At 34.9% G+C, this 25,402-nt stretch overlaps 2 protein-coding genes across 2 annotated transcripts in view; one reads left to right on the top strand and one right to left on the bottom strand.

Moving 5' to 3' along the window:
• Window positions 1-5,301, bottom strand: part of LOC136027782 (uncharacterized) — a 75,294-nt gene extending 69,993 nt beyond the window's left edge. Inside the window, exon 1 of the mRNA XM_065705245.1 lies at window positions 5,151-5,301. Within this exon, the coding sequence (XP_065561317.1) occupies window positions 5,151-5,249 (99 nt within the window). The 5' untranslated portion in view covers window positions 5,250-5,301. The remainder of the gene's footprint in view (window positions 1-5,150) is intronic.
• Window positions 1-25,402, top strand: part of LOC136026884 (BOS complex subunit TMEM147-like) — a 344,819-nt gene that overhangs the window by 73,759 nt on the left and 245,658 nt on the right. The window lies entirely within an intron of this gene.

Here is a 25,402-nt window from a genome sequence, read left to right as displayed (position 1 = left end):
CAGATCTATACCTCATTATTCTAATGATGTGTCCCTGTGTCCCGGTCGTCATTTATATATCCCGCCTGTGCCCCCGGCGTCCCCGTTGTAGTTGTGTCCCTGTGTCCCGGTCGTCATTTATATTCCCTGTGTCCCGGTCGTGATTTGTGTCCGGGTGTCCCAGTCTGTAATTTCTCTTTGAGGTTCCCGGTCGTCACTTATATTCCCTCTGTCTCGGTCGTCATTTGTGTCCCGGTCTGTAATTTCTCTTTGAGTGTTTTTTCTTTTTAGTTTTTTTTTAGTTTTTTACCTTTTTTCTTTTTTCAGATTTCTTTTTCTTCTTTATTTTTCAGCGTCACTATGAAGTACATATCGACGAACCTTTGTTTTTTTAACTTAAATCTGGTAGGCATTGATGACCTTATCCAAGTCAAAATCCCAAACCCAATCATCATCGCTATCATTTTCAGTTTTGATATGTTTTGACTCTCGCTGTCCAGGTGGATTTTCATCTAACTGCGCGGTTTTGCGTTCAAATACCGTTAATGACGTCACCGTCAAAGCAAAAATGACGACAACTAATTTCATGACGTCAGCCGACACAGAAACATGACGTCACCTGATCCACAGACAGACAGACAGACACCTTATTTTTATATATATAGATATATATATATATATATATATGTATATATATATATATATATATATATATATATATATATATATATGTATATATATATATATATATATATATATATATATATGTATATATATATAAAATATATATATATATATTTATATATATATATATATATATATATATATATATATATATATATATATATATATATATATATATATATATATATACATATATATATATATATATATATATATATACTAGCTGTTGGGGTGGCGCTTCGCGCCACCCCAACACCTAGTTGGTGGGGGCGCTTCGCGCACCCCCCAAGCCCCCCCGCGCGCGTAAGTCGTTACGCGCCATATTAGTTACGCGCCATTGTAGTTGTGTCCCTATGTCCCACCTGTGAATATAGATATATATATATATATATATATATATATATATATATATATATATATATATATATATATATATATATATATATATATATATATATATATATATATATATATATGTTTTTAACTACGTAAAACTTGCGAATATACAACATTCTTTGCTGTCCCATTGTCTGTGCATATAAATAGATTGTTTACCGACTCTTGAAAATGCAACATATAATGGTCCATGGGAAAACAATCCGTATTCAGATCTATACCTCATGATTCTAATGATTGCCCTTGAGCTTTGTTGATGGTGATTGCTAATCTACTATTCCCTGTGTCGCCATCGTCATTTATATATCCCCTTGTGCCCCCCGGCATCCCCTTTGTAGTTTTGTCCCTGTGTCCCGGTCGTCATTTGTGTCCCGGTGTCCCAGTCTGTGATTTCTCTTTGAGTGTCCCGGGCGTCATTTATATTCCATGTGTCCCGGTGTCTCGGTCGTCATTTATATCCCCCTGTGCCCCCCGGCGTCCCCGTTGTAGTTGTGTCCCTTTGTCTCGGTCGTCATTTATATTCCCTGTGTCCCGGTCGTCATTTGTATCCCGGTGTCCCGGTCTGTATATACATTCGTTTTTTAGTTTTGTTTTTCTCCTTTATTTTTTTCCTTTTTTATTTTTTTTTTCTTTTTTAGTTTATTTAGATTTTTAGATTTTTTAGTTTTTTTATTAGTTTTTTTTTTTTTTTCTTTTTAGTTTTTTTTGTAGTTTTTACCTTTTTTTTAGTTTTTTCAGTTTTTTTTACTTATATCCTGGTCGTCATTTATACTCCCTGTGTCCCGGTCGTCATTTGTATCCCGGTGCTTTGTTGATTGCTAATCGAACATTCCTTTTGTCCCGGTCGCTTTCTCTTTGAGTGTCGTCGTTCATATTCCCTATGTGCCGGTGTCTCGGTCGTCATTTGTATCCCGATGTCCCGCTCTGTAATTTCGTCAGTTGAAAACTTATGATGAAATAAATTTTTAATTTTTTCCCTTTTTTTGTTTTTAGTTTTTTTTTATTGGTTTTTACCTTTTTTTAGGTTTTTTAGTTTTTTTCTTTTTTCTTTTTAGTTTTTTTTTTGAAGTTTTTATCTTTTTAGTTTTTTATTTTTATTTATATTTTTTTAGTTTTCTTTTTCTCCTTTATTTTTCAGTTTTTTCCTTTTTTTAGTTTTTTTTTTCTTTTTTAGTTCTTTTAGTTTTTACCTTTTTTACCTTTTTTAGTTTTTTTAGTTTTTTAGCTTTTTTTTGTAGTTTTTACCTTCTTTAGATTTTGCTTCTTTTATTTTTTTAGCTTTTTTAGTTTTTTTTCGTTTTTTCTTTTTAGTTTTTTTGTAGTTTTTATCTTTTTTATTTTTTTGTATTTTTATTCATATTTTTTTAGTTTTCTTTTTCTCTTTTATTTTTCAGTCTTTTCCTTTTTTTAGTTTTTTTCTTTTTTAGTTTTTAATTTTTTTTTAGTTTTTTACCTTTTTTTAGTTTTTTTAGTTTTTTGATTTTTGCTTCTTTTATTTTTTTAGCTTTTTTAGTTTTTTTTCGTTTTTTCTTTTTAATTTTTTTGTAGTTTTTATCTTTTTTATTTTTTTGTATTTTTATTCATATTTTTTTAGTTTTCTTTTTCTCTTTTATTTTTCAGTCTTTTCCTTTTTTTAGTTTTTTTCTTTTTTAGTTTTTAGTTTTTTTTAGTTTTTTACCTTTTTTTAGTTTTTTTAGTTTTTTTAGTTTTTTAGATTTTTTAGTTTTTTTATTAGTTTTTAGTTTTTTTTGTAGTTTTTGCCTTTTTTAGTTTTTTCAGTTTTTTTTAGTTTTTAGTTTTTTACCTTTTTTTAGTTTTTTTTAGTTTTTTAGCTTTTTTAGTTTTTTTTTTCTTTTTAGTTTTTTTTGTAGTTTTTACCTTTTTTAGTTTTTTTTCTTATTTTGTATTAGTGTGAAATAATTCAGACGTCATATGCGGACAAACATGACGTCACCTGATCCACAGATCCACAGATCCACACACAGACAACTTATTTATATATATATAGATATATATATATATATATATATATATATATATATATATATATATATATATATATATATATATATATGAAGTGGCAGTGAAGCGGCCAGGTTTTGTTGTAATTGGTGTAATCACTTGTTAAAATATATACAAATGTTTTTGCAATTACCAGTTTTTTGCTCTTTATGCAATTCAATTTCTTCTCATAATAAGTCTATTCAAAGCTATTTGATTACTACCACAAGTCCAATTTCTAACGACGATTTCTACTAAGCTTCGAACTTTCTGCTTTAAATTTTTTAAGGTTTTTGAACTGTTGTCATAATATACGTGAAAATTTTTGCAATTACCAGTTTTTTGCTTTGACAACCTAATTTTCTTACTGATGCATATAAAAATGAAGTCACTCACATAATTTTTTTTTCCTAAAATCAAGGCTCTTAACGAATTTTCTCAAACTTCTGACCGATATAGATCGTTTTTTTTTAGGCCAGAATATACCAGGGTGCCCATTTTCCCGAAAAAAATGTGGAGCCGTTTTCGAAAAAATTGCTACGATTACATATCTGCCCTACGATTACATTGAATCTTAAAAAGGGTAACAGAACCTCTAATTACCAATCCAATGAGCTCGCTCCAAAGTTTATGCGACCACCCTTTCTATGAAAACCTTATATGCCCCCAGGGCATAGCTTACAACCCTTGCCCTGAGGGATGCTGCGGATGGTTGTCATCCTCAATGACATAATTTTTGGACCATTTAACTACGCTGAATAAAATGGGTATCTCAAGATTTTGATTGACTGTTTTTGGGGAATTGCTCGCTTGGGAGGGGTGTTAATTGTCCTCCAATCACTCTGAGTACAATTACAATTACAGAGTACAATTATCAGATATCAGAGTACAATTACTCTGAATCTTAAAAAGGGCACTAGACGTTCCTATTACCAATCAAATCAGCTTCCTATTAAGTTTATACGATCAACCTTTCTATATAAACCTTACTCGCCCCCAGGATATAAATTACAACCCTTATCCCAAGGACTTGGGGAGGGTTATCATCATCAAAGACATAAATTCAGACCTTTAAACTACGTTTAACAAAATGGCAACATCGAAATTTTATTTGTCTGTTTGGGGAAACGATGGGCATGGTAGGGGGGCTAGTTGCCCTCCAATCACGTTTGACTATGAAAAGAGCACTATCCCTTTCAATTTCTAATCAAATGAGCCCTTTTCAAAGTTTCTCTGACAAATCTTTCGATACGAAGTGCCCTGATCTAAAACAAACCAAAACACCAAAATAAATAAATAAATAATACATTGTGCCCACATCGCTCTTTAGTTAGGCAGCACTATGATTTTTGAGAGCTGTTGATAATGTCCAGTTTGACGCTGATATGAGATCAAAATGATGGTGAAAATTCACGTCCTTTTTGTCGACGACATTTTCAATCAAAGTGATAGACACCAAAGGGAACTACCGATGCGGCCAAAATGCTCAAATAATAATTCCTTTGAGCTGATTTTTATCGTTTTCCGAGCAGGTTTCAAACAAAATTTTTGCCGTTTCCAAATTTAAAGAAAATATCTGCTCCATTTAATAAAAAACAAAATTCACACTTTCAGGTCATGCAAATCTCGTTAAAATTGGATATTTATATTTTTAGCGTAAGACACAGAAAGTTAAATAGTTCTTGTAAGACTTCGGAAAAACTGTCCGTATTTTTTTTTTTTTTTTTTTTTTCATTTGTTCGGATGTCTTATCCAAGCTCCGCATGTCATGATCTACAAGATCATTGATTTTCAATAGTTTGACCACAAAAACTAAAAAAGTTGATCATGGAAAAGGTAGGATAATTTTTTAAGGTGCCGGATCCTCTTTTCCAATAACCAAATTTTACAATAAGATTCGAAGCAAAATTAAGCTCTAAGCAGGGTATTTATATTTTTAGAACAAAAAATTGTCTGTTCTTTTGTTTTAAGTACATTTAATTCGGCTTATTGTGGCTTTAGCAGTATACTGTAGTATCTCCTCTATCATTGTAGTTTGCATATTTTTTTAAGTACATTTTATTCGGCTTATTATTGCTTTAGTAGTATACCTTTGATTGTGGAGACTCTTGACCATTTGTCGCTTTACTCTTTGATTCACCAGAGTTGATTAAAATCACAAAAAGTAATATAGACACAACGTTTTTCATTTTCGGTATATTTTACTTCTTCTTAAAAGTTACGATGACTAACTAAAATTTGTCTCTTTCCCTTTCCTTACATACCAGTTCAAGGGAGTGGTCAAAATACGATTGACCAATAGTTTTGAGCTCTCCAGAGGTTACTCTTAGAAATTGTGAAATGACATCAATAGCTTCTCCTAATAAAGATACATAAATAAAATAAAGTTGACTCTGTAATTATTTTGACATATATGTCAGTATAGAATTCGTTGCTGTCAGCAAAAACTTCAGTTATGTAAAAAAAAAAAACACAGAAGAAAAAAAATTAACAAAACTGGCTCGATTTAAATCTAATTTCACTGATATTTTTGTGAAAAATTGGCTTCAGACATTCCTTTTCCCAAAAGGACCTTAAATTTCTTGACGAGGAGAAACTATGTTATAAATTCTAAAAATAAGCCGAACACCTCTTTGCCCATGACTATTTTGCAGATTACAAAGGTAAGTCTCTAAGATAAGAAAATTTTAAAATAAAATAAAATTTGGGAAATAGAAATATAGGAAATAGGAATTGAAATTGTGTGTAAAATTTATTTAACCTTTTTGAAATTTATATTTATGAGTCCTTGGGTGAAGAACACCTCAGCAAACAAAAGAATAAGACTAGAAAAAAGCGTTGACTGCCCGAGGATAGTATCTAAGAGAGGTGAAAAACTGTTTTTTGTGTCTAATCCCTTTGAAAAATCAAATAATTATTCCGAGGGGTATTCTATATATATAAAAATAAGTTGTTTGTCTGTCTGTCGACTGACGTTGTGTTTGTCCGCATATGACGTCTGAATTATTTCATCATACACCAATTCAAAAACGAATGTATTCAAGCCGAAATAGCTGAGTTGGTAAAGCGTTATGTTCCAGGTTCTAGGTTCGAGAGGTTCCAGGTTCGAACCTTGGCTTTAGCATTAATACAAAAGAAGAAAAAAAATAAAAAAGGTAGAAACTACAAAGAAAAACTAAAAAGAAAATACTAAAAAAACCAAAAAAGCTACAAAACTAAAATAAGATAAAAAACTAAAAAATAAAAAAAAAATAAAAAAAAATAAAAAAAAGCAAAAACTACAAAAAAACTAAAAAGAAAAAAAAACTAAAAACTAATAAAAAAACTAAAAAAACTAAAAAAAACTAAAAACTAAAAAAGAAAAAAAAAACTAAAAAGGAAAAAAAATTGAAATATAAAAGAGAAAAAGAAAACTAAAAAAGATAAAAATGTTTGTCAACTGACGAAATTACAGACCGGGACACCGGGACACAAATGACGACCGGGACACAGGGAATATAAATGACGACCGGGACACTCAAAGAGAAATTACAGACTGGGACACTGGGACACAAATAGCGACCAGGACATATAAATGACGACCGGGACACTCAAAGATAAATTACAAACCGGGACACCGGGACACAAATGACGACCGGGACACCGGGACACAGGGAATATAAATGACGACCGGAACGCTCAAAGAAAAAAATAGACTGGGACACAAATAACGACCGGGATACTGGGAATATAAATAACGACCGGGACACAGGGACACAACTACAATGGGGACGCCGGGGGCACAGGGGGATATATAAATGACGACATTTTAGATCTATACCTCATTATTCTAATGATTGCCCTCGAGCATTGTTGATGGTGATTGCTAATCAAACATTCCCTTTGTCCCCGCCGTCATTTATATATCCCCCTGTGCCCTCCGGCGTCCCTGTTGTAGCTGTGTCCCTGTGTCTCGGTCGTCATTTATATTCCCTACTAGCTACTGGGATGGCGCCCCCTCCCGCGCGCGTGAGTCGTTACGTGCCATATTAGTTACGCACCATTGTGGTTGTGTCCCTGTGTCCCACCTGTGAATATATATATATATATATATATATATATATATATATATATATATATATATATATATATATATATATATATATATATATATATATATATATATATATATATATATATATATATATATATATATATATATATAAATATTTATATAAGCCGTCCTGGCCGAGTGGGTTGGTGCGCTGGATTCAGGATCCCTTGTCTGAGAGGACACGGGTTCGAATCCCAGTGTACCCAATTCTTCGGTTTGGAACGGGGGTCAGTGGTGTGACCCTGTAAGCTTAGCCAGAGTCGACCCAGGTCTAAATGGGTACCTGGAGAAATCTGGGGAAGTTAAACAGGAAGGGTGTGCGAAAGCACAGGATGGCTGGACCCCAACCCCCCATATTACTTCCTGGCTGAAGGGCCAAGAAACGGAGATCAGCATGGCCGGTAAGGACTGTAAAGTTTAATACCGTATCCTTTATATATATATATATATATATATATATATATATATATATATATATATATATATATATATATATATATATACTAGCTGTTGGGGTGGCGCTTCGCGCCACCCCAACACCTAGTTGGTGGGGTGCTTCGCGCCCCCCAAGCCCCCACGAGCGCGTAAGTCGTTACACGCCATATTAGTTACGTGCCATTGTAGTTGTGTTCCTGTGTCCCACCTGCGAATATAGATAGATTTATATATGTGTTTCAAACTACGTAAAAATTGCGAATATACAACATTTTTGGCTTTCCCACTACTGGGAGCTTTCCGTTTCCAATTGCCAGCAATTGATCTGAAAATGTTTGACCAGAGTCATCGTTTTGCAATCGGACACGCATATTTGTAGTTAATTTTAATATTTTTACGTGTGCCCATAAATTAGAATTTTTCAGGCAAGCATTCATTTTGTCTGCAGGAGTCAAACTACGTAAAAATTGCGAATATACAACATTCTTGGCTTTCCCATTGTCTGTGCATATACAAAGCCGTATAAACTAATAATGACGTCATATGCAAACGCTCTTTTTACAAACAAACAAACATGCATACACACAACTCGTTTTTATATAGATAGATAGATAGATAGATACAATACAAATTAACTGCGTAAAACTTGCGAATATACAACATTTTTCGCTGTCCAATTGTCGCTGCATATAAATAGATTGTCAGGTTTACCGACCCTCGAACATGCAACGCACAATTGTCCATGGGAAAAACAATCAGTATTAAGATCTATATCACATTTTTCTAATGATTGACCTTGAGCTTTGTTAATGGTGATTGCAAATGCTAATCGAATTGGGAATTGCAATCTTTTAAATTAAAAAGGCAGATCCGTTGGAATCATGGGAATGCGAGGAATAAGAACAGCCTCACCCTCAAAAGGCCCTGTCAAGATTGTGGCCTCTATTAGGTTTTCCATTGTTTTTTTTTACGGCAAGTCGCGTGCCATTGCAAAGCTTTGGTGGGTTGATATTTCTTAAAAGTATTATTAGTATGCCTATTTTTAGTTGTAGCACGTGTGGTGGAAACCCTGAAAGATCTATGGAATTTAAAAATTCAGATGGATAATTAACCGCTTCATTTGGTTCCAAAACTGTGTCGACTGACTTGTAAAGGACTGCCTGGTCTCGAATCTTGGTCAAAACAATATTGTTGATTTCGTGGACGTCTATATTTTTGGGTGCGAGAATCGCTCTTTCACTTAGCCATTTATTATTTTTATAATTTTTTAGAATATTCGGATATACTTTTTCAATCAATTCATTTTTGGACGTCACTAAATTACAGAAATCAGCAGGTAGTTGTATACGTCCTGAAATTGAGTCTATCGTATCATAAATGTCTTTTTGTTCCGACGTTAACTTGGAAATGTTATTTTGTACATACGACAATAGATCATTCGTACTGTAACTTTTTTCACGATCCAATTCTACACATGTCGAAACAGCAGCGATACGGTTAGGTGAAGGCATTCCCAAATCTTGAAGAGGTTTGTTTGCCAAACGTACGCACAAATCTTCTATAATAACTAAAGAGTATTTATAAATTTCTGATGTAAAATCAAAAGTCATATCTGACGTCTCTAACTGTTTTCGATGGAGTATATCTTCGGACATTTTTGACTTATATTTTTCCCATAACTCTGTAGGAGCTGATGGAGAGCAAGTTGTTAAAATGATGCCAAACAATGGACGAATTTGACTTGGGGTTGACGTTTCGCACTAATGGGGAATATGGAACAACCCACTGGTTATCTACTTCGATGGTGGTACCGTTGCCATTGTAGGTTCTTCAGTCATTTTACAATTAGAAATTTCTCTTTCAACGGTCTTCTTACAATTAAAAATTTGTCTTTGAACGATATTCTTAAATACCTGTGTCCTGGTCGTCATTTATATTCCCTGTGTCCCGGTCGTCATTTGTGTCCCGGTATCCCAGTCTGTAATTTCTCTTTGAGTGTCCCGGTCGTTATTTATATTCCCTCTGTCCCGGTCGTCATTTGTGTCCCGGTCTGTAATTTCTCTTTGAGTATTTTTTCTTTTTAGTATTTTTTAGTTTTTTACATTTTTTCAGTTTTCTTTTTCTTCTTTATTTTTCAGCTTCACTATGAAATACATATCGCCGAACCTTTGTTTTTTTAACTAAAATCTGGTAGGCATTGATGACCTTATCCAAGTCAAAATCCCAAACCCAATCATCATCGCTATCATTTTCAGTTTTGATATGTTTTGACTCTCGCTGTCCAGGTGGATCTTCATCTAACTGCGCGGTTTTGCGTTCTTTAGCCTCAAGCCTGTTTCCTTGCTGTTCTTTTGATTCCTCGACACGCTTTCTTTTCTGACTTTCTGTATCAGCGGCAAGTTTTTTGGCATAGACTCTTTGAGCATCTTCATCGGCTTTTGCCATTGTAAGTTCATCAGTCATTTTAAACTTAAACATTAATAGATTTCTACGTGAACATATATGTCTTAAATATCTTTAATGACGTCACCGTCATAGCAAAAATGACGACAACTAACTTCATGACGTCAGCCGACACAGAAACATGACGTCACCTGATCCACAGACAGGCAACTTATTTTTATATATATAGATGTGCCGGTGTCCCGGTTGTCGTTTGTGTCCCGATGTCCCGGTCTGTAATTTCGTCAGTCGAAAACATGACGTCAGTCGACACACAAACATGACGTCACCCGACAGACCCACACACACACAGACAACTTATTTTTATTTATATAGAAGACTAGCTGTTGGGGTGGCGCTTCGCGCCACCCCAACACCTAGCTGGTGGGGGCGCTTCGCGCCCCCCCCCAAGCCCCCCCACGCGCGTAAGTCGTTACGCGCCATATTAGTTACGCGCCATTGTAGTTGTGTCCCTATGTCCCACCTGTGAATATAGATAGATATATATATATATATATATATATATATATATATATATATATATATATATATATATATATATATATATATATATATATATATATATATATATATATATATATATATATATATATGCGAAAAACCATATATGCCAAAAAACTTGCTGCTGATAGAGAAAGTCAGAAAAGAAAGCGTGCCGAGGAACTATCAGCAGCAAGTTTTTTGGCATAGACTCTTTGAGCATCTTCATCAGTCATTGTAAACTTAAACATTAATAGATTTCTACGTGAACATGTCTTATATAACTTGAATGACGTCACCGTCAAAGCAAAAATGACGACAACTAATTTCATGACGTCAGCCGACACAGAAACATGACTTCACCTGACAACTAATTTCATGACGTCAGCCGACACAGAAACATGACGTCACCTGATCCACAGATCCACACACAGACAACTTATTTTTATATATATAGATAGATATAGTGTCGGAACCCCGTGGCTTCGCCACCAGGTCCTGACACTCAGAACCACAGACAATTTGAGATAATTTGTTTTCTTTTTTATATTGCTTTCTTTTCAAAGATATTTGATTATAAAAGAAAGTCCGATTTCTAGCAACGATATCTACTAAGTTTCAAACATTTGGTTTTCTTTTTTAAAGTTTTGGAATTAAGGTTTTCAAAATATATACAAATAGTTTTGCAATTACCCGCTACCGGGCCCCTTTACTTGGCACACGACAGACACGATAGATTATATATAGATTCTTGTTGTTGCTTGTCTTCTAACCGAAGACGATATGCTGTCTTTTCATAATAAAGTCGTTTCAAAGACTTTTGATTATTAAAGCAAGTCCAATTTTCAACCATATCTGCTAAGCTTCAAACATTTGCTCTTATTTTAAGGATTTGAATTGTTGTAATGCCTTGTTAAAATCTAAACAAACATTTTTGCAACTACCAGTTTTTTGCTTTTTACGCAATTTAATGTCTTTTCAGACTGTATCTTTTCAAAGACATTTGATTATTAAAGCAAGTCCAATTTCTAGCAACTATCTCTACTAAGCTTCAAACTTTTGGTTTTCTTTCTTAAGGTTTTTGAATTCTTGTCATCCCCTCTTAAAATAAGTACAAATGTTTTTGCAATTACCAGTTTTTTGCTCTTTACGCAATTTAATGTCTTTCCTTAGCCTACTAAGGTCTATTCAAAGAGCCCTTTTCGAGAAAAAATAAATGAATACTTACATATATATGCAATTACTGATCACTTTATATATATGTATATACTAGCTGTTGGGGTGGCACTTCGCACCCCTCCCTCCCAAGCCTCTCCGCGCCCGTAAGTCGTTACTTGCCATATTAGTTACACGCCATTGTAGTTGTGTTCCTGTGTCCCACCTGTGAATATAGATAGATATATATATATATATGTTTTTAACTACGTAAAACTTGCGAATATACAACATTCTTCGCTGTCCCATTGTCTGTGCGTATAAATAGATTGTCGGGTTAACCGAGAGCATGTAATATATAATTGTCCATGGGAAAAAAAAATCCGTATTCAGATCTATACCCGGGAACAAAAAAACTCCCGGGAACAAATTCTGAAAGCTCTATCCACCAGTGCAATCACAACCCCTCGTTTCACTGAGATAGGGTGGCAAGAGTGAAAGTTCAAATACCTATCATTGTGGGTAGGCTTTCTATAAACTGAAAAAAGTAAATGGAACTCACTTTTGATCAATAAGATATCCAGAAAATGCAGACAACTACGGGTTAACAGTTGAATCAGCTGGAACTTTGCCTCCCTAATCAAACAGTTCGTGGTAACGAACTGTAGTAAGGAGCGACCCGGCTCAATAGTAACCAAAACTCTAAAAAATGGAATTTTGATACCAATAACTACATCAAAAGAATTGCATTTTAATGCTGATTTTAAATATATGAGTTTAATCAAGTTAAGTCTTACCCATCAAAAGTTACGAGCCTGAAAAAAAATTGCCTTATTTTAGAAAATAAGAGGAAACAATCCCTAAAAGTCATAGAATCTTGATGAAAATCACACCATTAGATTCAGTGTATCAGAGACCTCACAAAACTTCGGCAAAATCTCACAAAATATACTTATCAAAATTTTACTTTTCATGACAACGTAGCGTATCTTTCCATTTTTTTAAGTTTGACATATTTCGCTTAAATTGCAGAATTCCCAATTTTATAAGGAACAGTGAATCTCTCTGTTTCAACTCCCGCCATATCCATTTATTACATGGTCAATGTCTACCTCAATATTTCGGTAAACGTTTATAATGGCTAGTCCTGTCAGTCTAAAGTCCTCTCCGTTTAGAGCTCTTCGTCAGTATTTCCTCTTCTATTCATCCTATAGCATTCGAATAAAGACCAAAATCGTCTGAAAAATACGAACTCTAGTAAAGATGCATGTAGGTATGCGCTTCAAACTTAGAATATGAATCGAATACTCCTTAAAAACAAATAATTATGTGTTTGTTATTTTTGTATTTGATAGGTACAGATTGGAGATTTAAATTCTTAGGGTTTTAAGCTGCGGTAGATTTCTAATTAATATTTTATGTAATAAATTTACTAATCAAAATTTTACTTTTAATAACAAAGTAGCGTATCTTTCCCCTTTTTAAAGTTCTATATATTTTGCTTAAGTTACAGAATTCCCAATTTTATAAAAAGTCTATTTCTGTTTTTCCATATCTATTGCACATATCTACACGGTAGATATCTGTTTTTCCATATCTACACGGTCCAATGTCTACTTCAATATTTTGGTCAATTTTGGTCAATGTTCATAATAGCTAGTCCTGTCAGTCTTGAGTCCTGTCACTTTAGAGCTCTTCGTTAGTATTTCCTCTTCTATTCATCCAAAAATATTAGAATAAAGACAACAATCGTAAAAAAAATAGGAACTGTAATAAAGATGCATATGGGCATATGCCCTAGATGGTTGGCTGACAAGGACAAACTTTGGCAATCTGTCATCCTTCATCTGAAGAAAGGAAGGGAATACGAAAATACGGTGTAAAGATAAACCATTAGAGATAAACACAATTTTTAAACTGAAATATAGGAAAGTAATTTCTATTTCCTTTTCTATCTGGAACGACCAGCAATAACCGACTCTTAAATTAGTATAAACAGGAAATAAATTATTTGCTATTAAAAGACGGTTTGTGTTTGTAGATTCTAAGATGTATGTTCAAAGATAACGAACTGATTAGAAAATCGAAGGTTGATCAATCGTCTTCACTTCTTACTGAAGACCTGACGTTTGAATTTATCAGTAGCTTATCAGATGGAAAAACGGAAGTTGGTACACGTTTTCGGTATCATTAAGCGCACCTTTATGAAGGTGTGTCCCTATTTTGTTTACATCAAATTACGCCTTAGTATTTTGATACAATACTAGATAGTATCCTAGAATAGTTAATAAAATATTAACCTAATCAAGGTTGCACTACTCTCCAGGAAAAATACTTCATAATGTTTTTTTCCGACTTTACATTTTAGGAAGAAGTTGAATCAAGTCGGAACCTTCAAAAAATATTTATCATATTTAGTTTTCCGTGTGCTAGTGATTGGGTGGAAGAAAACCACAGTAATTGTTGAAAAATCGACTATACATAAGAGAAGGCTGTATCCAGAAAAGGTGTTCGACCTCCCCCCAATGATTGACAGACTCGTAAAAAGTAAAAAAAAAATGAATAAGAAAATTGATGCATTTTTAAATTATCTTTCTGTACAGCCCGCTGAAATGACCCCCCCCCCCCCGAAAAATAATCCTGGATATGGTCCAGACGAAGTCATCGGATATTGTAGGTCGGAAGTTTTATGTTGTTCAGGGGGTCATTAAAGTTCGTAATTACGCTCAAGAGTGATAATTATTGCTATTTTGCTTTCTACTTCACTTTTAGTTCAAGCTACTTTTAATAAATTTTCTATTTTTTCCTCTATATAAATTTTCTAATTAAATTTTATATTATGAATGCAGTGTTAGCACCAGTGGATTATTTGTAATGGTTTCTGACGAATGGTTTCTGACAGCCCGATGTCAGACAACCCGGCATAAGGGCTGTTCACATCAGCGTGCAGTGATTGCAAATTATCAGAAAGCAGAAGAATGCCATCTGTATAAGGAAAGTGAATTGTGTCAATAGATAGCTCGAAAAAAAATGCAGTATTATGCGGGTTGCACAGCGGATTGTATCGTTAAATATTGCAGGACTTAACAATGGGCCATGTTTTGCTCCGTGACGTACAGAAAATCGGCTGCTAAAAATATTTTCGACGCCAACATGTATAGAAGAGATTTGATACCATTGCCAAAGGAAGACACAAAAAAATGGGTTTAACCCTACTCCTAAAAAGTGCTAAAGTAGATCAGAGGCCCCATTTGGGGGGGGGGGGGTCAGGGAGGGGCAAATGCCCACCCCAGATTTTTCAGGGGGGCCCAAGATTCCCCCACAAAGGGCTCTTTGCCGGCCATAATAATCCATTATGTCCAACATAATCCATTCTGTCCAATTGATTTTAAATTACTGCACGCCTATTACTTTCACCGACGTATTGTTTACTTAAATTAGAAAGTTTCTCGCTGAGGAGGGCCATCCTTTAGTCTGGTTGAATTTTCCCCTCTCAGTTTAATCACTTAACCTCGTTGATTATGACCTTTGATGTTATAATTAATCTTAGAGGTCAGTGTGGCTGAGTTCCACATTGGGTTACAGTGAATTTCTATACAACACATGGGTGCTGAAAATGAGTTTTTATTTAGAATATTCTATCGATGTGCTGCCAAAACTCGCATTTTTTCTTACGCGAAAGGTGGGGGGGGGCGAAAATGGACTTCATGCCCACCCCAAGATCATCTTCATTCTTACCTCTCTAGAATAGACAATAAAACTGCATAATGATTTTGCAATAGCCGAACAAATTGTAATCGGACTATAAGTGTCACAAGATTGAGGGTCCTTATTATTTTTTAAAACACACAATGCCCTCACACAGTGCAATCGGTACGAATCGCTACGCAATACAGGCTTGGAAAAGTAACGCCACATAATCGACTATTTTTGTAATACCATAAACCAAACATTCAGGTTGAAGTCCATCAGAACCAGGAGCTTTGCCTTTTTTAAGGAGACGAATTAGCGTAAGGACTGATGATGGCGTGATATAAACAAGATTTCGGCTATTATCTATTTGAGAGAAATGGTGAAAGATAATCTGCCGAAACGTGGTGACCAGTGATGAGGGGGGGAGAGGCATCAGAAAGTAACGAGAAGAATTTTTTTTCCAGGAAATTACATCAATAGGGTTAGAACGCGAACAAGACGATGAAGTGAACTTTGATACTTTTCTTCATAGTAGTTGCGGCTGATTTCGGATATCACAATACTGAGTAGATTCTTGCCTTCTTCTGAAGAGCAGGACAAATTTACAAAACTCTTTTTAGTGGATTTAAGGATCCTAAAAATTAAACCAGATCTGGGACGATCACAATCCACCCAGATCTCATACCAATACTTCTGACGGTTCTTTGCAAGTTGCAGTTCTGGGTCATCGCTCCAACCTTCTTTCCGTTTACCAACCCTAATTCTCTCAAATGGTACTGCCGTTGAGGCGGCTACTTTTATCGAATGAATTATCTCAGTAAGATAGCAATCTAAATCAAGGCTGCTGCCCTTGAGACTCTTAAAAAGAACGTGAAAAGGAATTTTGATTTTAGACAGCATAGAATCCAAAACCCTATGATATAGTGGTATATTAACATTATCCCAATGCATCTTTCAAAACCACTGAGGCTGTAGACCGATATGTGGAATAAACAAACTTATCCACAACTTTAAATGTAAATGGTCACTTGCTAACATATCATCATGTTCTTCAACAATGACCCTCTGAAATTCCACAATATTTGAGAGAACAAAATCAAACATCGAAACGTTGATAGTGGAAATATTGTTAAATATAATGACTTTAAAATAGTATACCATTTGTTTTGTTTTGATGTTTCAAAACATTGACCTAATATTTATGTATCTGGATCAACTGCTCATATAGAAATGAAACTTTTGTTAGATGATAAGCCTGGTAATCCATACAATATTTACTGCTTTATACTTTCAGAAAAAAAAACAAAACAAACATGGATGTCATTGATCATAAATTGCATGTTAATCTCTAAAATGTTTCCGATTCAGAAATATGAAAAATATATGAAACAAGCATAAATACTGATACTGCTCCACGTTTATCAGGTTTAACATATAAATAAAACCCTTGTTACTTTCCGCACTGTGTTTATGTTACTGTGTTATTGAGTCTATATATATAGAAATAAGTTGTCTGTGTGTCTGTGTGTCGAGTGACGTCATGTTTGTGTGTCGACTGACGTCATGTTTGTCGACGAAAGAAATCACAGACCAGGACATCGGGACACAAATGATGACCGGGACACCGGGACATAGGGAATATAAATGACGATCGGGACACTCAAAGAGAAAGCGACCGGGACACAAGGAATGTTCGATTAGCAATCACCATCAACAAAGCACCGGGACACAAGGAATATAAATGACGACCAGGACACTCAAAGATAAATTACAGACCGGGACACCGGAACACAAATGACGACCGGGACAAAAATGACGACCGGGACACAGGGAATATAAATGACGACCGCGACACTCAAAGAGAAATTACAGACTGGGACACCGGGACACAAATGACGACCGGGACACAGGGAAACAACAAAAACGGGGACACCGAGTGGCACAGGGGGATATATAAATTACGACGGGGACACAGGGAATGTTCGATTAGCAATCACCATCAACAAAGCTCAAGGGCAATCATTAGAATAATGAGGTATAGATCTGAATACAGACTATTTTTCCCATGGACAATTATATGTTGCATATTCAAGAGTCGGTATACCTGACAATCTATTTATATGCACAGACAATTGGACAGCCAAGAATGTTGTATATTCGCAAGTTACACAACTACAATGGCGCGTAACTAATATGGCGCGTAACGACTTACGCGTGCGGGGGGCTTGGGGGGCACAAAGCGCCCTCACCAACTAGGTGTTGGGGTGGCGCGAAGCGCCACCCCAACAGCTAGTTGAGTATATAATTTATCTGTCTCCTCGTCAAAAAATAAAAATAAAAGAATGTTTTATGGCTAAACAAAAATGTCTAATTCGTGTAAATCACAGCAGAAAAAATGACAGAGAACCTGTTAAATTTCTTGTAAACCAAAGACAAGTGAATAAAGCAGAACAATTTAAGAAAGAAAATAAAGGAAGTCATATTAGTGTTTCGCACGAACAGCTAGTTCAAAATGGAGGATTTTTACCGTTTTTAATGCCTTTAGCTGTTTCTTTAACAAATGATGCTAAAGTCTTAGGGTGACAAAAAGAACGTATGCAGGTAAAAAAGTTTCTAAAAGAATTACTGGTAACTCTTGTAGAGCTTTAAAATTACCTGGGAAAATCTGTGGAGTTTTTAAATTACTTAGCACTACACAAAAATTTGGAGGAGCTTTAAGACTTCCAGGTACAAAGATACTCATTAGGGTGGGTATTGATGAAGTTAGTAAGAAACGTGGAAGACCTAAAAAAGTTGTTGAAAACGTTGAAGTTCCTAAAAGATATGGAAGACCTAAAAACTTGTAGTGGTAAATATTATGGAAATATTAGTGATGCTTTCTTAGGATCTAAATTTATATTGTGCTCTTCAGGTTTATCTGCTTTTACCATGTTACCCCTTACTTCTTTAAGTCTTGGCACAGTTATAAAAATATCGAAGAACAGTAGAAAAAAAGGCTGAGTATAAAACTGCATATTCATTCTATTTTATATTGCTTGCTATGTACAAATCGGGTGAATTGACTAATGAAGAAATAACTAAACGAGAAAATGAATTACGCAAAACTTTACAGTTTATCTCGCAAAAAATATTTGAAACGGGTATAGTTCAATGGTTATAAATATTGAACGAATTGTGTAGAGTCCAAAAATAATATATAAAAATTGTTTAGGAAATTAAAAAAAAATTTGCAAAACCCCTCCCCCAGGCTGTTATCTTTTTTGTGTGAGTGTTTTGTGATCTCTAATCGGTCTGGGTTCTGAGACAAACCTCACAAGGTTTCTTGTTTGTAGGGAAGCTGGATGCTTAATACACCTTGATCTGGGGCCAGATCGCATTGACATCATTAACTGCTACACGAGGTAACGGTGAAAGTCGAACTGCGTCGGATTGCAACCGGAGGATCAGACCAGTTTTGTTACCAACTATGCCATGATTGGCCTGCTATTAGCCTGTAATGGTCATGCTATTACAATGTTTATGCAATCTTTTTATGTACCATTTGACTTAATACGATCACTAAAAAATTTGCTTGCAACTACGCTTGAATCCGTAACCTTCAAGCTCCGAGTCAAGCGTTTTAACCAGTTGCTCCAAACAAGACATGTCTGGAGTTATATACTAATGGGTAATAAAAATAATTATGGTTTAGAAAATCTATTTAACAAAATCATGGAGAACCTTTTAAGAATAATAAAATTGAAGATAAATACAATCGAACCATTAAAAAAAGAAGAGGTGGATCTAGGAACTGGAAATGAAATTAAAACAATGAAATGGGTAAAAAGTAAATATGGAGATAAACTCGTTATTAGGTCACTATTAATTTTGAAAGTGAAACGGTTGACCTTTTTGCATCAAAACGATTTGATTAAGAAGTTAAAAAAAAATAGACAAAGGTATGATTTTAAAGGTTATTGAAAGGAAAAATAAAGATATTCAAAATTATTTAGATATTAACATTTTGTATCAAACTATCGTTAAATATTAAATTATACCAGTAGTATATACAATATAGTATTATATAACATAAAATACTGAATATAAGTATAATTTATCAAATTCTTATATCTCTAAGACGTTTTTGGATGTTAACAGTTATTAGGGACATTTTTAAAACGTTGAAATTTTATTTAAAATGGTGCAAATTCAAATAAAAAGAGGGTAAATTTAATTGATTTGATGAGTGTTCCAGAATCGACCATTATTATACTACTGAAAGAGTTAAAGAGAGATTGGCAAAGCATTATTACATGTGCAAAACCGTGGTAGAATTACAGCAAAAGATATAGAAAATAATTCTTTGGATCTGAATAAAGATTTATGTTGTAAAGAAGAACTAGTGACAGTATTAGAAACATTAAAAAAATTACTGGGACAAGTTTATTTTTAATTTGGTGATTGTGGGATTAGAGTTTTTTTTAAAGATATTGGCTTTGAGATTAAAGACAAGTTACTGAAAATTGTGGATATATTTTTGAAAAAGGAGAAGTACCCTGCGATATTATCAAAAAAATAAAAATAAAAAAAGTAAAAAAGTATTATCAATTAAACTTCTCCATAAGGAAGGGGAAAGAGTGAGCGTGGTGGTTAAAGAGATATTAGCCTGGTTTCTTTAGGAAGTAAATACCTTAATACGATGATACTTCTCAGTCTTAGAGAGGCTGTTGATAATATTTAAAGTGGTTTTAGGAAGGATGGAGGATGCTTCAGCCAAATTTTTATTCTCAGAATAATAATTGAGAAGTGCCTGAGTCATCAAACCACTTTAACCCTCAGTTATAGAATATGAACAAGCATTTGATCCAGCTGATAGAAGAGTTTTAGCAAATATATGGTATGCTAGATGGATCAGTTGAGTTATTAGTACTCTATGCGAGAACTAGCCCCCCCCCATGCCTACCATTGCCCGTAACTCATCTAACTAACTTTTTATGATAGCCATTTTGTTCAGCGTAGTTGAAAGTTCCAGAAATTAGGATTTTGAGGACACGGGCTGTAAGTTATGACCTGTGCGAATATAACGTTTATATAAAAGGAGGTCGTATATATTTCATAGGGGTCTCATTCGAAATGTGATCAGAAGTTGTAGTGTCCTTTTTAAGAGCCAAAGCGATCAGAGGGGACATACCCCTCCCCCAAACGCCGTGTGGTGGGGGGGGGCAAAGATCATAGCCAATAGTCCAAAATAGTCCAAAGATCGTAAAAGAGGCTTTTGGGGTTGTACAAACCACCAGAGTCTGGGGCACAAGGGTTGTAAGCTATTCCTCAGGGTTAAGGCTTTTCTGGAAGGGATGGCTGTATAAACTTTGTAGGTGGCTCATTTTTGTGAAATTTGGAAGTTCTAGTTTCACTTAAAGAGTAAAAATCCGACGGATGTCAACTACTCCCCATAACTACCCCTTTCTTCGTGAAACGCATCTGATTGAAATCAGATGGTAGATATCCATTTTAAAACTAAATAGTCCAAGGAACATACAACCATGCCTCCAGGGTTGACAGAGCCCCCAGAGCCCTGGAGCAAGGGCTCTAAGCTATGCCCTGGTTGCAAATAAGGTTTTTATTGAATGGTTGGTCGTAGAAACTTTCAGATTGGGCTCATTTGACTTGAAACTGGAAGCTGTAGTCCCTTTCGTAAAATCCAAAAGTGATTTGAGAGCAACAAGCCCCCCTACCCAACGCCCATCATTTCCCAAAAACAAACTTCCTAACAAAGTATTGAGACATTTATTTTTTCGGCATTGTTGAAATGTTCAGTAATTATGCGTCTGAGGATGGCAACCCCCGATCTCCCCCCATCGAGGTACCAGGGTAAGGGCTGCAAGGCAATTTGTTCATTGTTTATATGTATTGTTTATATGTAACATATTTTATTGAAAAAAAGTATATATGTTTGACTTCTACTGTCCCAAAATATGATAGGCATTAAATTGAGTCTTTCAGGAAATGTGGAGGGTAGTTTTGAACTAAATCAAAACATATTATATACGGGTTGTCAATGCGGCATAACTCAGGAATGACTGAGTATATTAATTTGGAACTTTCAGGAAATGATAAGGGAGATGATCAATTGACCAAAAAGGCAGGTTGTCAAAGCGGCATGAAGTTGGAACTTCCAGAGAATACTTAAAGAGGAAGATAAATTGGCAATAAAGTAATATATGCATGTCTCTACTAACACCACTACCGGTACTACTTTTTCTACTACTACTACTGCTACTAAACTAGTCCAACCACTTCTTTAATTGCAACGACTTGTTAAAATTAGAGTATCAAACAGTTCGGGGTAACGAACTGTAGTAAGGAGCGACCCGGCTCAATAGTAAACAAAACTCTAAAAAACGGAATTTTGACACCAATAGCTACATCAAAAGAATCGCTTTTAATGCTGATGTCAAATATATAAGTTTCATAAAGTTTAGTTCTACCCATCAGAAGTTACGAGCCTGAGAAAATTTGCACTATTTTAGAAAATAGGGGTAAACACCCCTAAAAGTCATATAATCTTAACGAAAATCACACCATCAGATTCAGCGTATCAGAGAACCCTACTGTACATGTTCCAAGCTCCTATCTACAAAAATGTGGAATTTTGTATTTTTTGCCAGAAGACAAATCACGGATGCGTGTTTATTTGTTTTTTTTCTGTTTTTTTTTCTATTTCCCAGGGGTGATCGTATCGACCTAGCAGTCCTAGGAGTTTGCGAGAGGGCTCATTCGAACGGAAATGAAAAGTTCTAGTGCCCTTTTTAAGTGACCAAATAAATTAGAGGGCACCTAGGCCCCCTCCCACGCTAATTTTTTCTCAAAGTCTTCGGATCAAAATTCTGAGATAGCCATTTTATTCAGCATAGTCGAAAAAACTTATAACTATGTCTTTGGGGACGACTAACTCCCCCACATTCCCCGTGGGAGGGGCTACAAGTTACAAATTTTGACCAGTGTTTGCATATAGTAATGGTTTTTGGGGAGTGTACAGACGTTTTCATGGGGACTTTTTGGCTGGGAGAGGGGTTGAGAAGAGGAGGTTATGTGGGGGATACTTTCCATTGAGGAATTTGTCATGGGGGAAGAAGACTTCCATATAGGGGGCGCTGCATTTTCTAGAGCTCATTCGATTGGAAATTGAAAAGGCTAGTACCCTTTTTAATAGTCAAAATTAATAGGACAGCAACTAACCCCCATCTTACGCCCAGCATTTCCCCAAACTCATCCAATAAATATTTTGAGATACCAATTTTGGTCAACGTAATTGAACGGTCTGGAAATTATGTCTTTAAGGATGATAACCCCCTCAGAGCCTTCAGGGCAAGGGTTGTAAGTTCTACCCTGGGGACATATAGGGTACACATAAAAAGGGTGATCGTATAAACTTTAGAAGGAGCTCTGGTAATCAGAAGTTCTAGTGCCCTTTTTAAGATTCAGAGTGATCCGAGGGTGGATACTCCGCCCCGCCCTTCCTATTTTCCCAAAATGCATCTGATAGAAATTTTTATATGAAATATCAAGATATTTGATTGGAAATCCAATGTTCTAGTGCCCATTTTAAGATTCTGAGAGATTGGAGGGTGGATATTCCCACGAACCCTTGTGTTTTTTTAAACAAATCTGATGGAAATTTTGAGACGGCCATTTGTTGCCGTAGAGACTTCAAAAGCAGCTAATTCGATAAAAATTAAAAGCGCCAGTACCCTTTTTAATCGTCGATAATGATTGAAGGTTCCAATTACTCCCCTCCCAAGGAAGGGGCTGGTTCGATTGAAAATATCAAATACAGGTCCCAGTACTGCTTCATCCCAATAGAAGGCGAAAATTTTTGCAGAAAAGAATTTATACAAAAAATTCAATCCATTTGTTTGAATAGTCTTTCCCCTACCAACCCGTCTAAAGTCTCATAGTACAACTATTGGTAAAATTTTTTATAGAATTTTATCCAAAATATAGATAGCAAGTCAAAGTCTTGATCCTTGTGTAAATTAAATAAAAAAAGTTTTTTTAGCTGAAAGTAAGGAGCGAAAATTAAACTTAAAACGAACAAAATTACTCCGTATATGAAAGGGTTTGTTCCCTCCTCAACGCCCCACTCTTTACGCTAGGGTTTGACTCTTTCTCTCAACTCTACTTTTAAAACAGTAAATAACTTTGGCGTAAAGAGCAGAGCGTTGAGGAGGGAACAGCCCCTTTCATATACGGAGTAATTTCTGTTCATTTTAAGTTTTAATGTCGCTCCTTACTTTCAGTTATAAAAAACTTGTTTTTTCATTAAATTTCTAAACATTTTTGAATTAATGGGTCTCCGTACATGATTTTGATTTTGAGTCTCCGCACATGAATAATTAAAACATAATTTGCAAATTAATTTTATTTTTTGGCTAAATGGCTTTCTCATAGTATTGATCGGACAATTATGAAGGAAAAGGAGTGGGGGAGGAGGCATAGTTGCCCTCCAATGTTTTGGCTACTTAAAAAGACAACTAGAACTTTTAATTTTTTACGAACGTTTTAATAAGTAAAAAATATACATAACTTACGGATTAACTTACGTAACGAACTCTTATATTCCTATGTTTTTATTACATATATAAGGGGATTCGTCCCCTCGTCAATGCCTCGCTCTTTACAATAAAGCTTACATTTTGTCCCAATTCCTTAAGAATGACCCCTGAGTCACAAAGGTCATAGAGTAAATAGTTGAAATTACTAAAAATACTTTAGCGTAAAGAGCGAGGTATTAGGAGAAGGTGAACCCTATATGCGTAATAATTTCTGCTCGTTTTAAGTTTTGATGCTGAACCTTACTTTCAGTTGAAGAAACTTTTTGATATTGATTTTTTCATTGTTTTTTTAAATAATGCAAGAAAATCCTGCGCCCCTTTCATGGAAATTCTCTTTCTTCATGACAAATTCTTCCATAGAAAGATCTCCCACGTAACCCCCTCTCCTCAACCCCTCCTCCTCCCCCCAAAAATCCCCTGAAAACGTCTGTACACTTTCCAATAACCATTACTATATGCAAACACTGGTCAAAGTATGTAACTTGCAGCCCCTCACACGGGGGCTATTGGGGAGTAAGTCGTCCCTAAAGACAGAGTTATTAGGTTTTTTCACTATGCTGAATAAAATAGCTATCTCAGAATTTGATCCGATGACTTTCGAAAAAAGATGAGCGTGGGAGGGGGCGTAGGTGCCTTCCCATTTTTTCACTTAAAAGGGCACTAGAACTTTTAATTTCAGTTAGAATGGGCCCTCTTGTGACATTCTAGGACTACTGGGTCGATAAAATCACGCCTGGAAAAAAAACAGAACAATCAAACAAATAAACACGCATCCGTGATCAAAAATATACAAAATTCTACATTTTTATAGATAGGAGCTTTAAACCTCTACGGTATGGTTTTCTGAAACGCTGAATCTGATGGTGTGATTTTTGTTAATTTTTCATGATTTTTAGGGGGTGTTTCCCCCTATTTTCTAAAATAAGACAAATTTTTCGGGCTCATAACTTTTGATGGGTAAGACTGAACCGGATGAGACTCACATATTTAAAATCAGCATTAACATACAATTCTATTGATATAACTATCGGTATCAAAATTCCGTTTTTTAGAGTTTCCGTTACTATTGAGCCGGGTCGCTCCTTACAACAGTTTGTTACCACAAACTGTTTGAAAAAAGAAACGAAAGGTTGTTTAAAAACAAAGAAAATTAAATAGAAAATACTTTTTCAAAAAAGAGGTTTAAAAAAAAGAAGTAAAACACTGCACTAAATAAAAGACGAGCAGAGCTCAAGTACAATAAAAACTGAAACTTAAAACGACAGAAATTATTATCAATGAATACACGTAACCCCAATTAAACAAAGATTGATATAAAAGATTAAATCAAACCTAAAACGAGTAGGAATTACCACAAAAAACATCCCCTAAGCCTTCTAAAGGTATGAACGTTATTTGCGCATTATATTGACGAAATATATTTTAAAAG

Source organism: Artemia franciscana, chromosome 5 (genome assembly GCF_032884065.1).
Source record: "Artemia franciscana chromosome 5, ASM3288406v1, whole genome shotgun sequence".
NCBI lineage: Eukaryota > Metazoa > Arthropoda > Branchiopoda > Anostraca > Artemiidae > Artemia > Artemia franciscana.
Note: the sequence above shows the minus strand (reverse complement) of the source record. Positions and strands in the feature narration are given on the sequence as shown.